This window comes from Poecilia mexicana, unplaced genomic scaffold, assembly GCF_051168715.1.
Source record: "Poecilia mexicana isolate PSO_F unplaced genomic scaffold, ASM5116871v1 scaffold_19, whole genome shotgun sequence".
NCBI classification, from domain to species: domain Eukaryota; kingdom Metazoa; phylum Chordata; class Actinopteri; order Cyprinodontiformes; family Poeciliidae; genus Poecilia; species Poecilia mexicana.
The window spans coordinates 1,452,312-1,469,431 of NW_028263388.1; the positions used below are offsets into that span (position 1 = coordinate 1,452,312).

The 17,120-nt window shown below is 38.1% G+C and overlaps 1 protein-coding gene across 2 annotated transcripts; it reads right to left on the minus strand.

The window, feature by feature from the left end:
• Positions 1-36: 36 nt before the first annotated feature.
• Positions 37-15,586, minus strand: eps8l1b (EPS8 signaling adaptor L1b). 2 transcript variants are annotated; one of them, XM_014968286.2, is made up of 19 exons: positions 15,511-15,586; positions 15,038-15,075; positions 14,304-14,462; positions 12,164-12,313; positions 12,005-12,084; positions 8,552-8,664; positions 8,412-8,464; positions 7,544-7,673; positions 7,377-7,465; positions 7,223-7,297; positions 5,541-5,689; positions 4,482-4,626; positions 3,860-3,906; positions 3,686-3,788; positions 2,707-2,832; positions 2,427-2,577; positions 1,432-1,597; positions 1,161-1,293; positions 37-263 (listed from the first exon to the last, which is right to left on the minus strand). In XM_014968286.2, the coding sequence occupies exons 2-19, from the start codon at positions 15,065-15,067 to the stop codon at positions 177-179; spliced, it is 1,986 nt and encodes a 661-aa protein (XP_014823772.2). In that variant the 5' UTR covers positions 15,068-15,075; positions 15,511-15,586; the 3' UTR covers positions 37-176. The 2 variants fall into 2 exon arrangements, with proteins under 2 accessions (XP_014823772.2, XP_014823770.2); XM_014968284.2 differs by having other exon boundaries at positions 3,860-3,909.
• Between the last annotated feature and the right edge of the window lie 1,534 nt (positions 15,587-17,120).

Consider the following 17,120-nt stretch of genomic DNA (forward strand, 5'->3'; position numbering starts at 1 on the left):
GGATTTTCAGCTAAATAAGTGAAACCAAGACCAGAAGGAGCTTAAATATTTATTTTGCACAGCAGAGAAAACGTCTTCATCCATAGAAACTGCTGGATGCCTTAAATGAGCAGAATAAAAGTCACTTTAACTGCCTGAGTCGGATCAGAACCAGCCGAGCGTCTTCACACTGCAGCTCACAGTGTGCTGCTCTCCAGCTTCAGATCCACTTTCTGCTTCTGCTTCTCCATGACGGCCTCCAGCTCTGTGGCCCGCTTGGCGTCCTGCACAGAAAACAACCAAGTTGGAGGCGGTTTGGACCTGGAGCGACCCGGTTAGCAGAACCAAGCAGTACCGGCGGGATAGAAAGGCTTCAGAATCATTCGTCAACAATCATAAAGGTTTAGATTTTTAAAAAAATCTAAAAACAGATTTTTGTTTTTTCAACAAAAAAAAAGTTTGTAAATTTTAAAATGATGAAAAAAGTCTGAATTTGGAAACTTTTTTATTCCAGACAAGCAATAAGGAGCCATTTGCAAAATTAGTCAAAAATTAACAGCCAAGTATTTATTTAGCCTGAGGAAAAAAAAAAAGAAAAAACATTTTTAAAAGTCATACTTTCACCATAAATGAAGATTCAAACTAAATGTTTAGCTTTAAAGTAAATATTTTAATTTCTGAGCTAAACATGTAGCTTGGAGCTAAATAATTAGCAATATGTGGCTTGAAATTACTTAAATTGTGGGCTAGCAATTCAGATTGCTAACTAAGCATTCGTTAGCTACATATTAGTTTGGAGCTAAAGGCTTAGCTCGCTAACTAAATATTTAGCTTTAAGCTAACTGGAACGTGGGAATTTCTAAATTTCAGAAGTTTTAATTGCTTTTCATTTGGAAGAAGTCAGTTTTTATTGAAAATGTTTGACTTTCCAAGGTTTTCTAGAAATTTTCTCGAAATGTTAATTTTTTTAATTTATTTTAGAAGAAAATTTCGTATTAGGGACGTCGGACCATCACGCTGCTGTTTTCAATATTATTCTGAAATGGGAATATTTACAAGGTTAGAAGAACGTCGGCCACGTGACCGAGGTTTTTATTAGGTGCCTCGGTAAAGTCCGACGTGTTTGATGCTTTAATGTTTTCTGAACAGGTCGGTGTTGAAGGTGTGAAGTGTGGTTTTACCTCCAGCAGTGCTTTCTGCACAGTGAGCTGGCTGTAGACCCGGACTCCTTCATCCGGCAGCACGGCGCGCAGCTCCTCCTTATTCAGCGAGAAAAGCTGCGCTCCCGTCAGCACGCTGAGGCACTGGACCGTCCTGACACACACACACACACACACACACACACACACACACACACACACACACACACACACACACACACACACACACACACACACAGGTGAGACCCGCAGGTTGCCTGAGCAGCGTGGGAACCAGGCGGCGGTCACTCACGGGTCGCTGAAGCCCTTCCCCCGCAGCCACTCGGCCACCTCCTCCGGGGGAGAGTGGTAGTCCAGCGGGACGGAGGTTTCTGCGGACCGGTGGATGACCAGCGGTTTGTTCAGGCTGGCCTTTCCGTTGGTCAGCCTCTGGAGCAGCTCGTCGTTCACCAGCATCACTTCATGTTCACACACAAATAATCAATAAACCAGCCTGAACGCATCGATTTCCATCACAAGACAGAAGAAATCACAGAAAACAGCGATGGAGAATAAAATGGCAAACGTTTTTATGACAAGTAGGAAAATAATGTAACTTAATGGAAAATTTAATTTGTTATTCCCTTTTCAATATCAAAAACAATACATTTAAATATAAAATCCACGATGGCGTGTTAGGGCCACGGTAGACAGAAAAACGGAGTAAATTTACACCAAAATATCTAAAAAAAAAAAAAAACAGAAATTTCTGTTTGAAAAGTTTAAAATTTGATAGAACAAAGGAGGTTTTTAGAGTAATGTCAGAAAATTTTGAGAAACAAAACGTGGAAATTTCTGAGTTCAAAAAGTCAAAAATGTACTAGAAAAAGTTGAAGTTTCTACAAATTTTCTAAGAAAAATTTAGAAATTTCTGATTTCCGATGGTCAAAAATTTTCTTGAAAAAATTCAGAAATTTTTCCAGAAAAAAAAATCTAAATGTTTCAACTTTTTTAGGTTTTTCCTCCAGAAAATGTCTTATATTAATCTCAAAGTTGATCTCTTTTTGGCAGAAATGTATTCCTCTTTTTCCCTTCTAACACGTCGTCGTAGATATTTTATATTCCAGGATAAACAATATTTTTGTAGTTTTGATTACTGAGGAAAAAGCGAAGCACTAAACATGCAAAGACCATTTGTTTACACTTTGTATATTTACTTAAACATCGTTTCTGGGCCAAAAATCAGCAACGAGCCCTTCAGGGAAACGTGTTGAATATTTCAGAAACAAAGCAGAAAGAGATTCTCACCTTTATCGGTCTCGTCTGCCACCGGGCCGTGCGGGCTGTAGGTGGCCGAGCTGCGGGGCCGCTGCGGTGAGTGGGACGGGGTCAGCATCAGGGTCGGCGGGCTCGGCGGGACCGGACTGGCCGACTTCATGAGCGGAGCCAGAGGAGGAAGCTGCAACGACGGGGAGGTAAACAATGCTGCAGCTCGCTGTGTGTGTGTGTGTGTGTGTGTGTGTGTGTGTGTGTGTGTGTGTGTGTGTGTGTGTGTGTGTGTGTGTGTGTGTGTGTGTGTGTGTCTTACGCTGGGAGGCCTGCTGCTTGTGGGACTCTCTATGTGATCCACCGGTTCCAGGACGGTGAAGGGCACGAAGCCCGACTGGCCGAACCGATTACGACACTTCCACCAGCGCTTGGATGACTCGAGCACCTGATTAAAGACGGAAATGATCAGGGAAAACCGGTAAAACACGTCATAAATATTAGAAGTGTACAAAAGGAAAATCGGAAATAAATAAATCATATGCGTTGTCAACAGAAGTGACCCAGCGACGATGATAGACGCTACTAAGCTAGCCAGCTAGCTAGCCAGTTATTTAGCTATTAATTTAAAATGTAAAAAATTTATTTATAGTTTTCAGAGATTATTTTTTAGATTAATCTTAGAAATGTCCTAGTTTTTTCTAGAATATTGCAGATGGTAATGTAATTTTGCAGAGTTTTATAAGTCGAAAATCTGCTATCTACAGAACCTGAACTAAGCCTCTAGCTAGCTCTAGCTAATATATGTATATATAACTTTTTTTTGCTCTGTGAATTCACACATTCATCAAGCAAACGCCTTGATTATATTCAAAGTTTTACATTTCATGAAAAATAACCGTTTGTTTATGGCAGTGGCATTATTAGGCCATCATATTGAAACTTATGTTTAAGATAAAAACTGCTTATGTTTTGTTTTGAATGTACTATGGATGCACGTTGGTGCCAATATATCGTCATTTTTTAAAAACATATCAGTATCATATCATATCAGCCCCATAAACAAAACTGGGCAACCGATATTTATTTGTATCTGTTTGTGTTTTTTCCAAAGGTGTCGGCAGTGAAATATATATATTGTTGGTAAATATCAGTTATTGAGTTAAAAGACATAACTTTGAATTTTAAAAAAAGAAAATAAAAAATGAATTAATGAGAAATCTTTCGATCCGCTCAACCTCCTACTAACTGCTTGATTAATAATCTTTGGGTTGATTTTATGTGGGTTTCTGTAGGCTGACCTCCAGAGTCTCCCCTTGCTGCACTGACAGCTCGCTGTTGTTCCTGGCGATGAAGTCGTAGCTGCACATGTAGAGGCGCTCGGCCTCAGCCGGCGGTCCGTCCCTGAAAGCAGCACAGGCAGCCATGAGGTTCCCCTGCAGCCAGAGAGCCGCACGGCGCCGGACAGGACTTACTCTTTGCTGTAGATTCTGATTTCTGGAGGAGCTGGATGCTGCACCTGCTGCTGCAGGTAAACAGGAAATGATGTCATGAGTTAAAACCATTCATCTCAGTCTGTTTCAGTGGGTTTTAAATTACAAACCCACTGATTTAAGCCAAAGTAAAAGAAAACATTGTTTTCTTAATTTTTGTCACAAATGAAAAGCTGAAAAAGCATTTTCTGCATTCATATTTAGCACCTCGTTTACTTTGATACCTTAAATAAAATCCGGTTCTACTGATAACCGTCAGGTGCCACGTCATTAGTAAATAAAGTCCAGCTGTTTGTGATTTAATCTGAATCCAACTGAGGCTTACGGCAACAATTTGACCGTTAAATTATTTCTGTAGAGTGAAATCTGTACCAGCATCTTTTAGTTAAATATTTAGCTTCAAGCTAAATCTGAAGCCCAAGAATAACATGAAGCTAAGTGTTTAGCTTCAAATTAAACATCTAGTTCGTAAATACTAAATACAGCTGGTTCAGGTGGTTTGACCTTTGAACCCTCAGAGTCAGAGCAGCGTTCAGGTGCAGCAGCGCCGCCGCCGGCGCCTCGGTGAACCAGGTGAGCTGAGCCAGGCTCAGGTATTCCGTACCTCCTGTTTTACTCGGTGGGCCTCATGTTTGTGCTGTGACTCGACCGGATCCTCCCAAACCTGCCCGTCCGCCCGCACCGCTTCCGGCTTCCAGCCGCTCAGGAACACCGGGTTGTACGGAGCCACAGGTCCTCTGAGCTGAGCGCTGGGAGGGAACACTGCGTTACTGACTGCTGTCGTCACCTGAGCTCAGGTGTGTTCAGTATTAACTTACTGGTTCTGCTTTTGGTTTCAGGAATTATAAACAGAAACAGCTGGAATAGCAGCAAGTGTAAAAAAAACAATGCAACTATTTTACAGCAACAATTTGGGTTATTAACCTGTAACAAGACATATTATCATATTTTATTCATTCACTTATAAATGCCACAGTTTGAAACAAAATATTTCATTAGCAAGCAAAATATTTAACTTGTTGATCTAAATATTTAGCTAGCAAAGTAAACGTTTAGTTCCATAAATATTTAGTGGGCAAGCAAACGAAATATTAAGCTCTGAGCTAAATATTTATAGACATATTTTGAGTTAATTATTTAACTCTAAATATTTATATAATTATAAATATTTATAATATTAATTGTACATATTAATATAAATTATAAATGTATATTTAAAAAATTATAAATATTAATATTATCTAGCTTGGAGCTAGCTAAATATTTAGTTTCAAACCAAATATTTAGCAAGACGTATTTGCAAAGCATTTATTTAGCAAGTTGAATATTTAGTTTACTGACTAAATTTCTAGCTTAGACTCTAAAATCTTAAATAACTAACTAGTTAGCTCCAAGCTAAACATTTAGCTCTAAACTATCTAAATATGTAGTTTACAAATCAAACTTTATAATTAGTTACATTACTAAAGTTTTAGGTAGCAAACAAAATATTTAGCTAAATATTTAAATTGAAGCTAAATATTTAGCTTGCTAACAAAATATTTAGTTTTCTCAGTAAGTATTTAGTCTCAAGCTTTCTGTCTTACAGTATTAACGATCTTGTGTCAAATAAAAGGCTGAACTGGACTGATAGATCTTCTGCAGCTGATCTGTTGCTACTGACCGATGGAGCGTCCAGTTGGGACCCAGAGCCGTCCAGAGCGCCGCCTCGTCCTCGTTCAGCGTCTCCTGCAGCAGCGACACGGCCGAGCTGGTCATGGCCGGGCTGGACACCGACGCTCCGAACGCCGGACCACCCGTCGTTTTCACCATCTGAGGGCAAGAACCAACCAGGACCAGCGAAACTATTAGTTAAACATCCAGCAGCCAATCACAGGCAGACTCTGGCTGAAAACAGGAAGTAGAAAAACTCAACAGGTCTAGATTTTTCTGCTGAGTAAAACCTGCTAATCTGAGCTTCCAACCAGAACCGGGTTGGTTCAGGAACCGGACCAGAACCCGGCTGCTTCCTCTGGGAACTGTAAACAGTAAAGCTGCTGGTTTCCAGTAAAGCTGCTGGTCTGCTGATATGTTCCAGTATTTAGAGATGAAACATGTTTCAAGGTGTTTTTCCACCTGCAGCTGAAGCCAGCCGCTTTTCTTCTCTGGTTTCTTAGAGAACGACCTGAAGAACTTTCGAGTCCTCTGGACTTGATCGACTCTGAACATGTAAAGGACATTTGCCATTTATCACATTTAGCTGTTTTATGCCACATGTCTTTTAGTCCAGCTTCTGATTTAAATAAATAAGAAACTATAACAAGACATAATATGTCTTGTTTAAATAATATTATTTTAATAATACTACAATAATATTGTATTATTTAAATGTTGATTTAAATAAACACCTTCAGTAATATTACAGTTTTGAGAACTGAGGAGAAATTTTCCTATATTTTGCTGATTTAATCTTTCATATTTCCTTTAAAAATATTTTATCTCCATGTTTCTTTGGAAACAAGAAAAATATGGAAATGATGGAAAAAATCAAGGATGGTGACATCATCAGGTTTTCTTTCTTTTCTTCCATCCTTTCTTCATACATTTTCTCTCAAATGTCTCCCTGCCTTCCAGTTTTCCTGCCTTCATGGTTTTTTCCTGTCTTCATGTTTTTCATGTCTTCATCTTTTTTTCCTGTCTTCATGTTTTTCATGTCTTCATCTTTTTTTCCTGTCTTCATGTTTTTTCCTGTCTTCATGTTTTTTCCTGTCTTCATGTTTTTCCTGTCTTCATGTTTTTTTCCTGTCTTCATGTTTTTTCCTGTCTTCATGTTTTTTTTCCTGTCTTCATGTTTTTTCCTGTCTTCATGTTTTTTTTCCTGTCTTCATGTTATTTTTCCTGTCTTCATGTTTTTTCCTGTCTTCATGTTTTTCATGTCTTCATGTTTTTTTCCTGTCTTCATGTTTTTTCCTGTCTTCATGTTTTTTTCCTGTCTTCATGTTTTTTCCTGTCTTCATGTTTTTTCCTATCTTCATGTTTTTTTTCCTGTCTTCATGTTTTTTCCTGTCTTCATGTTTTTTTCCTGTCTTCATGTTTTTTCCTGTCTTCATGTTTTTTCCTATCTTCATGTTTTTTTTCCTGTCTTCATGTTTTTTCCTGTCTTCATGTTTTTCCTGTCTTCATCTTTTTTCCTGTCTTCATGTTTTTCCTGTCTTCATGTTTTTTTCCTGTCTTCATGTTTTTCATGTCTTCATCTTTTTTTCCTGTCTTCATGTTTTTTCCTGTCTTCATGTTTTTTCCTGTCTTCATGTTTTTTCCTGTCTTCATGTTTGTTCCTGCCTTCCTGTTTTCGTGCTCCAGACCTACCATATCCAGAGGTTTGAAGACGTGGTGCACCAGCTCCTCGGATGACGGACTGGCGATGGTGGATTTCAGCCGAGCCTGGAGGAAAAACCACAGCTAGTCATTACATCTGGAGGCTCGGCAGCCGATAAACGGTGAGTCCAGTAAAAACACGAACCAGCAGGCAGAAACTGTATTTAAACTTCTGGAAGATGTCGATGAACTCGTCCTCTGACGGCGGCCGGGCTTTTTCTGCCAGCAGATCATCTGGAAACCAGTAAACAAGCCAGTTATTCCCACTCTGAGGAGAAGCTTTTACTTTGAAAAGAATCAGGCGGCGTTTACCTTCAGCAGTCTGCTTCTTGCTTTTCTTCTTCTTCTTCTTCCTCAGGGTCAGGAGGTTTGCTGCGTCGGCCGTCTGCTGCAGCTTCCCCATGAACGACTCGATGTCGTCGAAGCAGTGGTTCAGGATCGTCTGAGGTACGGGAGGCACAACGTTATTCACTCTGTTGGGGAACAAACACTGCACTGCAAAAACACAAAGTCTTACCAAGTATTTTTGGTCTAGTTTATTGCAAATAAGACAAAACAAACTTACAGAACAGCTTGTTTTAGGTAAATAAGTCCTTAATATTTATGAAAAACTAAAAGTCCCAATGGAAGATTATTTCTCTCATTGGAAAAATATCTTGTTGTAAATATAGCTAATACTTTCTAAGCTAAATATTTAGCTTTCTAACAGTTTGAAAACTTGCTAAAATATTTAGTTTTGAGCTAAATGTTTTGTTTGCAAACTAACTTAGCTCCCTAACTAAATATTTAGTTTACAAGCTAAATATTTTGTTTTACACAAACATGTCTTGATCAAAATGCAACTTTATAGCACATGATTTTCTTAATCTTTGACTGTTGGTGTAATTTATTTACACATTTTTGTATTTCAAGTCAATAATTCCTTAATATTGATGAAAAGGTTTTCGCTCAGATTATTACAGTTATAATATGGAAAAATGTTTTGTTATAAGTGGAACTAAAACTTTTTAAGTATTAAGGAATTGTTGACTTAAAAGAAGCTCCTATATCTTGTTGAAAAGTTACTATAAGTTAGTCTAATTTTAAGTATAAAACCATATTTGCCTGAGAAACCAGTAAATCCTTGTTAAGGTTTTGTGTTTTTGCAGTGTATAAGAGAGGAAATGAAACGGGAGCGTACCACTTCTCTCTCTGCTCGCAGGAAGGAGATGTCCGGCCCGTTTGGTCCGTTTGCTGTGGAATCGGTTCAGTTATGATTCTTTTAATCAGGTTTAGATTCACTGCTGACACACAGACGGACGCCGCCGTTTTGTCTCTTACCTTTCAGCCCAGGGTAGGGCGGCGGGTTGACCGGCGGCGCGTTGGGCGCGTACGGGAACGGAGGGCTCGGGATGTCGTACAGCTCGTACATCTTCCCTTCGCTCTTAGGATTCCTGCCGGAGACGAGAGGCGACTTTTAAATCCTCGGCTTCAGGAGCTGTTTGTGGGCGGCTGCCCAGAGCGGCGCGTGCTGTAGGGCGGCCCATCCACCAGAATTTAGTTTGTAAACTAAACATTTATCTTCCTAACTGCATATTTAGTTTGTAACTAAATATTTAGCTTGCCAACAAAATATTTTAACTAAAATATTTGTTAGTAATAAAATATTTAGTTTATTTTCTAAATATTAGCTTGGTAACTAAATACTAATTTAAGCTAAGCCTTTAGCTTGCTAACAAAATATTCAGTTTTGAGAAATAGATATTTATTTTCCAAACTAAATGTTTATTTTGCAAAACTAAATATTTAGCTTGCTAACGCAATATTTAATTTGTAAACTAAATATTTAACTATCACTATTAGTGAGATAGGGCTGCACAGTGGTGCAGTTGGTAGAGCTGTTGCCTTGCAGCAAGAAGGTTCTGGGTTCGATTCCCAGCCCGGTCGTTCTGCATGGAGTTTGCATGTTCTCCCTGTACATGGTGGGTTTTCTCTGGGTACTCTGGTTTCCTCCCACAGTCCAAAAACATGTCAGGTTAATTGGCCTCTCCAAATTGCCCCTAGGTGTGTGTGTGTGTGTGCATGGTTGTCTCTGTGTTGCCCTGCAACAGACTGGTGACCTGTCCAGGGTGACCCCGCCTCTCGCCCAGAACATTAGCTAGAGAGGCACCAGCACCTCCCGACCCCACTAAGGGACAAGGGTGTAAAGAAAATGGATGGATAGTAATTAAATGTATTAATGAAACTTTTTAAAATATTTTATATTTGTTAATTTTTAGCTACGTTTATAGTATTATAAACATGTATCATATAAAATAACAGAATAAATAAAACCTATGAAGCTACATGATGATGTAAATGATGCTCGTTGGCCCCGGGAACCAACCGGGTAGCACCGCCCCTGCTGGGCTCCTCCAGGGGTTAAAGGTCAAAGCTGCTGTTTGTTGTGTAAATGCCCTTCCGCGAGGGCTGAAGAGTCAAATACGAAGTCAAAGACACACAACACAAATTCTCCTCTGTGAATATTTAAATCAGGTGTCCAAAGTGCGGGTCGGGGGCCTTTTATGGCCCTCAGAATGATTCTTGGCGGCCCTTCATCACAGCTCATGCAGCTGATGCTGATTTAAAACAATGTTGAGGTGAAGTTTTCACTGATATCAGGTAAAGCAAAGCAAAGTTTTCATCCAGGTTTCTGCTTTGAATTTAATTTATTTTAATGATAAAAGCTAAAACGCTGAGCTGAGCATTTTAGTTTAAGAAAGTCATCAAAATGAAGCCAGACTGAACCATATTCTGTCCTTGTTGCTAAAAAGATAAAAAAAAAAGTTCAGAAGAAAATTAAAAATGTAGCATTTGGTTTACTTCTCTTTTGTTTCCTTTAAATCTGTCAAACCTGAAGGAGGCTTTTTTGTTTTCAATTGATGATTTACACATTTACAGAAATACACATTTTCTGGATTTAGTGTTTAGTTTATTGTTTAACTAGCTGGTCAAAATAAAAAAGCTCTTAAAATTTTATTTCAACTTTACATTTTTGGCCTAAAAAGTTTGGACTCCCTGATTTAAATGCAAACCATTTAATCTTATAAGCAGAATTACTGCTAAAAAACGAGTAAAAGAAATAAAATAAAATAAAACAAAAGAAGCTTGAAGTTAACTTTTAATAAATCCTACCTAATAATTCCCTCTTTTCTGGATGAATTTGATAGAAATGTGGGTTTCTGTCTGTCTTACCGTGTTCGTTTTGCCCTTGGAGCGTCGGTGAAAGAGAAGCCAGTGGGAGCAGGTGATCCTGTCAGCAAACTGGCCTCGCTCTCACTGTCACACCTTCTTAAGTTATGCAGAAACCGGTAAAACGGGTCTGTTTCTGTCTCAGCTGTTTACATTGTCCTGCTGCGTTTCTGCCGCCCTGCCGGCCTTTTCAGCGCCGCGGACGGAAAATGACAGAACATCAAAATCGACCCGCATCCATCGCCGCTTTACTCTGAGAAAAACTGAAGCTAAGCCTGGTCCTCGTCTGGTTTCCACTAGAAACATACACAGAAACTAAACTCACCTGAACAGAAGTGGGCAGATAACCCAGAAACTAAACTCGAGTTAGAGTAAGAAAGTATCTGGTGAAAAGTTTACTCAACTACTGAATAACTGATCAATTATCAATCATTTAATATTTAAATCACCAGAAGAACCAAAATACAAAGTTAAGTGGAAATTTTGGTATTTTAAGGATGAAAATGACAATAATTGGTATAAAGTGTGTCTGAGTCTGGTGAGTTTCTGGTTGTTTTTCATTCAGTGGGAGAAAATCCAGACATTTTATCAAGAGTAGAAAGTACTGCATAATAAAAATACTCCTAAAAGTACATTTTGTCCAAACTTCACTGAAGTAGATGTAACTGGTTTCTACCCAGCTCTGTCATTATTATTTTAACTTGTTTTAGGAAATATTGATTAAAAATCTGGCTGAATATTTCACTTATAACGAGACATTTTCCCATATTATAATCAAAATAATCTGCCAGTGGGACTAATTATTTTTTAAAATAAATATTAAGGAATTATTGACTCAAACTGAAAAGTTGCTTTTAATTTAGCTTTTAGTCTTTAACCAAAAATTCAAACAAGCTGAAAGAAATTAATTTGGAAACTTTTTTTATTTTGACTGATTTTGTTATTTTGTTTTATTATTATTGTTCTACATTTGATTTTGTTATGTGATTATGTTATTTATATTAATTATTTACATTCTGGTCTTTAAAATACCAAAATATCCACATAAGTTTATTTTTAATTTGTCTAATGATGTAATGATTAAACATAACATCATTAATGTTTTTATCATTTTATCAGAACTTGTATCAGAAAGTATTTGATACCAAATACATTTTTATTTTTTAGTACTGAACCCATTTCTGGTTTTGATATTTATCCTACACTGAAAAAACAAACAGGTGATCCAACTACAAAAAAAAGGAGTTAATTTGTTACAATAATCAAATTAAGTATTTCTTTAACAGTTGTCATGTTAAAGAAACAGAAATAAATTAAGTTTGACAAACTTATTTTTATTACATGTAACAAATTAACTTGTATTTTTAGCTCCATTCTCTTTTTTCAGTGTATAAACTAGATAAAAATATTTGGTAAAAGTTTGTGTTTTTGCAGTTTTGCGTTAATTTGAGAGAGTTTATCTCCATGTCAACAGTAGAAGTGAAATCAAAACCTAGATTTGATCTTTAGGAGTTTTTATGACATCAGATGTTTTCCAGGATTTTCCCTCCATATATTTCGTACCTTTCGGCGTCGGGAGCCATCTTGCTGCTGCTGGAGACTTCGGAAACAGCACCTTTAATGTCTTCACAGATCAGCTCTGCCTGTGGGAACAACCAGCGTCAGTGAGGGAAGCCGAGCAGAGCTGGGCGCCGCCTCCACCGCCGCCGCCAGCGCTCCTACCTGCATCGGTTCGCAGTTGAAGAAGTGAATGTCTGGCTTCTTCTGATTGGCGCGCTGGCAGATCAGCAGCAGCAGCAAGGGGAAGTGCTTCACCGTGTCGATGGTGTCGCAGCGGTAGATGTCTCGGAATGAGTAACGCTCCAGTTCATCCTGTATGAAAACACACTTCAGTTGGAGAAACTTCTGCATATGCGAGTTAAACAGCTGCTTCAGGCCTCCACACCACCAGGGGGCTCCTAAGAGCAACAACATACCATCGAACAATACAAACTAAATGCTATTAGTCAGGGAAAAACTATCTCTATATATTTTTGTATTTGGTACACTAATAATAGATTAATCTCTTGCTGCTTTTCCCATTGGCCATAAAATTGAGCAAATTAAAATTACGAAAATAAAATCTCTAATTGGAAACATGGCAATTTAGAAAAAGCTCACAATTTTCAGTACAAAGTTTATGAAGTGTTTTTTCAGCTGTATTGGTGTATTTTGCAAAACTGCAATTGAAACACTTTTTTCGCATCACTTGAGTCACATTATCAGCAGCTGGATGTTACTACTGCCAGAAACGACAAAGAAGGCGACAGGAAGTAGTGGGAAGATGACGGTACAGCACGTTTTAGTTACTTATCGCATGAACAAAAGAATTAAGGTGTGATTTTAATTGCATTTCTTACTTAATGGAAACACCGCAATGCTGAAATTTTGTTTTTTCGACATTAGTGGGATATCAACAAACTTTTGCGCACATTTGTAACGGAAACACAGCAACTGTTTTTGAAATATAAGTTATGAAACATGGTAACTTATTTACTGTAAATTTAATGTAAGTGTATTACATATAGAGTAACTGAGGAATGATAAAGCATCTGGTGTTGACATCCTAGTACAGGGGCCCCAATGAAAATCGGTTTGGGCCCCAGAAAGACTTTGGCCGGCCCTGCTTGGAGAATTAGGAATCATTTTGAATGAAACATTTCCATCCATTTGGCTGATGATTTGATGTAAAGTTGAAGAACTCGTATTTAGTCCTTCTGCTTCCTCATTTTTTCCAAATTATAACACTTTCTGTGAAACTACCCCACAGCATGACGCCACCACCACTTTGCTGCACAGTCAGTGAAGAGATTTAGGCCTGAAAGCCAAACATGGAAGTCTGAGTCAGATGGTTGAAACTTGGATATAATTGGATGATCCAACAGGACAATGGTCCCAAACACATCTGAGTAAAAATAATAAAATTCATGTCCTTTGCTAAAAGTTGGCTTTTCACCACTAACCAAGACATTTAAACAAACTGATTAAAAATTCAGCTAAAATCAGACCAGAAGGAGCCGAGTTTACTAACTTTGACAAGGACTCTGGTTTTCAATGAGCAGCTTCCCTAAAAAAGCTGCAGGAAAAACAGCAAACAGAGCAGCTCTCTCCATCGGCGTTACGCCTGAAGGGCTGCTGGTGTTTTAACTCCCTCACATTTCATTCACTTTAGATTAAAACTTCATTTCTGCTGCCAGTCTGCGGTGAAACTGATGTGGAAATGAACAACAGTTTGTGACGTTTAAATCTCACACTCAGCTGCTGAATTCATGTCTGACACAGATCCACTCTGAGGATCGTGTTCCTCACATATGGAACACCAAAAGAACCAAAAAAATAGCAAAATCTCATGTGTCTTTCATACACTGCAGTTGTATGTAAATAAACCAAAAAACCAGCCAATCACAGACAGATAGTTTTCATTCAGCTGTTAAAACGCCTGGGTGGACCTAGCCCCGCCTTCGAGGCGCAGCTCCTCCAGACTAGCCAGCAGCAATTAGCCAACAGCTGGTGAGCTCATTATGTCAGGTGGAGCTTCAGAAAGAGGGAGAAGTTTTTAAAGAGACAGATGCCCAATTTCAAGGAGTTAAATCAGGAAGTAAAATTTCTTTTGAGTCATATTTGATATTTATGGTATTTTTATATCAACTGAAGGAAACTTGTAAACACAATTGTGCTATAAAATGGCTCCATGTGCCTGGAAAACACAATGCTGCCCCTTTAGTGGAAACATCATAATTCTAAAACTGTGTTTTTTCGATGTCAGCAGAATATAGACACAGATTTGTGCAGGTTTGAGACGGACACGCGGCTCGTGCCTCACCTCACTGCTGGCGTCTCGGAAACGAAGCGAGTTGCTCCCGATGTCCAGCAGCATCTTCTGGCTCCACAGTTTGTTGTTGTCGGCCAGGAAGGAGAGGCGGGCCTGCGCCTCCTCCACGCCCTGGACGTTCCCGTCCTGCAGCGAGAACGTCAGCAGGTGCTGCAAAAATAAAAACAGATAAAGTCAGAAAGTTCATCTCACATCATTTCTTCCAGCAGAGTCTGGTAGCAAATTATTACATTTACTCAGTTACATTAACGGCTAACTTGCTTTGTACTTTTAGAAGTATTTTACCTCACTGTACTTTATACTTTTACTTGAGTTATTTTATTCTGAAGTATCTCTGCTTACTTGAGTAAAATTTCTGGAATCTGAATGAAAAACAAACATGTTTCAACCATCAGACTCACACCTGCAGTTTCTGTTACAGTTTCATGAGTTTTATTTTGAAAGAAACTGATTTGGAAACATTTTCTTTTGCCTGATTTTTTAAATTTTTTTTTACTTATATGAATTATTGTCCTTTTCGTCCCTAAAATACCAAAATTTCCACTTAACTTTATATTTTGGTCTGTCGGATGATGTAATTTTAAAACATTAAATGATGGATAATTTGATCGGTTACTTTTTACCAAATACTTCTTTACTCTTGAGTATTTTCTTGGCTACTTTATACTTTCTTCTACTCTTAGTGAGTAGTTTTTTGTGGCCGTGTCTGTATGGAAGATACTCACGTTTACCAGATGTTTCATGACTCGCGTCATCTTCTTGCCTGGAGGAAAGACAGAAAATGAATCTCAGCTTTGAACAGATTTTTCTAAACCTGATGTTAAATCTCTAAACGGCGGCTTCATTCAAATCAACCTCCGATTGTTTTCCGTCTCCGCCTGTGAGCCGCCCAACCAGTCCGGCCACCGCGCAATCTCACCGTCTATCTGCTCCTGCCGCCGCTCACAGAGCAAACACTCAGTTCCTTTTACACTTTCTGACTCCATCAGAGGAATTAAACTAGGTACAGAGCTCAACTCTGGAAATGTCAGTACATCCAGTTTAGTCAGTAAAGTTTGACATTCCAGGTTAGAAAGATAAGAATAAACCAAAGGGTTCTTCCAGCTCTCCTTATTAGCTGTTCTTGTTCAATCGGTAATAATTTGACAGCCAGGTTTCTCCGTGAATCAACTGGACCTGAAGTGATGAATGAACTCACCTGGAGCGGCTGCGTCTCCTGCGGCTGACGGGTTTGCTGTGAGCCGGAGTCCGCCGGCGCGTCCGCGTCAACGCAGAGGTGTGTCCCATCCCGCCCAAACAGCCGTACCTAGGAGATGAAAATATTTACTTTGGATCACCTGAGCCAGGAACAGCTACATCCTCAGCAAATAAGACGGCTTTGTTTATTTAAAAATACATTAAAATTAGGCTCTTTAAATGAGCATAAATCAAAGAAAATCTGTAAAATAACCAACCAAAGAACGTTCAGTTGCTTTTATTGAACCCAAACATCGACCGAACCGGGTTTGGTTCTGAGTTTCATCCGATTTTCAACCCAACAGTTAAAGTGAATATTTTCTATGTTTAAAGCCAACAAGAAAAATAATAACTTGTTACGAAACAAGTAATATAAGTTAACTAAGTAACTATTAAGTAATTTGGAAAACTGCACATCTTAAGCGACAGTGAACTGTCACCATGGCAACAGAAAGTGACGCAGGAGGCGCGACTTTATTGCAGTGAACTTTGCCTTATATATATATATATATATATATATATATATATATATATATATATATATATATATGTGTGTGTGTGTGTGTATATATATACTTGAACATGAATCTAATTTAAACAGGTGATCTATTTTTATTGTTGTATTAATTAAGAAAAATGTTTTATTTTTTTATATAAATACCAGATGCCAGTCATAATAATTGAATAGTCTTTGTAAGTTAAGAAATGTAAATTATATCACATTATATCGATCACAGTCTTGTGTATTGAATCAAAATGCATGTGGAAATTTGCCTTTGGTGACTAAAAACACAATACACAACAGCTCTATTGTTAACATTGATTTAAATGTTACTTAACCAACTGATTACCAATTTATATTTATTTTTTCTGTCTTTTGCTTTTTGGTCACTCTTAATATCTTACAGTTTTTAAAAAAAATTATTTTAAGTATTTGAGGGGATGAATGCTTCCAAACAAACCGACACAAAGTGAAAAACTGTGATGTAAACATAAACCCAGTTATTATGTCTTATAATGACGACACTTATTTGGTTTAAAGTTCTGCTTCAGTTTTGTGTTTTATGTCTCTTTGTGAAACTGAATCAGCTTTTTCTCAGGTGAAACATTTAACTGAACACAACCTTGAACAAGCAGCGTCCCGCAGTTTGAAACTCAATATTTACTCAGTAAAACATGGAGAATGACGGATTATAACAAACAGAAACGTTTTGGCTTTATGATGTAGCTTCAGTTTGTTGGGGAGTTCATTATTGTTAGAAAGGTCTTGCCATATTCATTTGTTGATTATTGCCATTAATGTTTTGCCATATAAGTTCATTCTTATCATTTTCTTTTTTGTTCATTTTTTGTTTTGATTTTTTAATCAAATTCGATTCAAATTCAAAATTACTTTATTGATCCCAAATGGAGGTTAAATGTTGTAACTCATTTTAATTCAAATAATTGGTGATGACTGTTGGCAGGAAAGGAGCTCTTTCCTGCCAACAGCTGTTTTCCTGCCAACTGCCAACAGCAGGAAACAGCTGTTGCCTCAAATGCACTCCACACTTTTCAGGTTTTGATTGATAA

Coding starts and splice junctions, on each gene's coding strand:
- eps8l1b (XM_014968284.2), bottom strand. CDS start 15,067: ATGACGCGAGTCATGAAACATCTGGTAAAC. Junction 2,833..3,685: donor AGCAAGGGGAGACTCTGGAG/GTCAGCCTACAG, acceptor GTCTTTAATCAG/GTGCTCGAGTCATCCAAGCG. Junction 1,294..1,431: donor GGGAAGGGCTTCAGCGACCC/GTGAGTGACCGC, acceptor TGTGTGTGTCAG/GACGGTCCAGTGCCTCAGCG.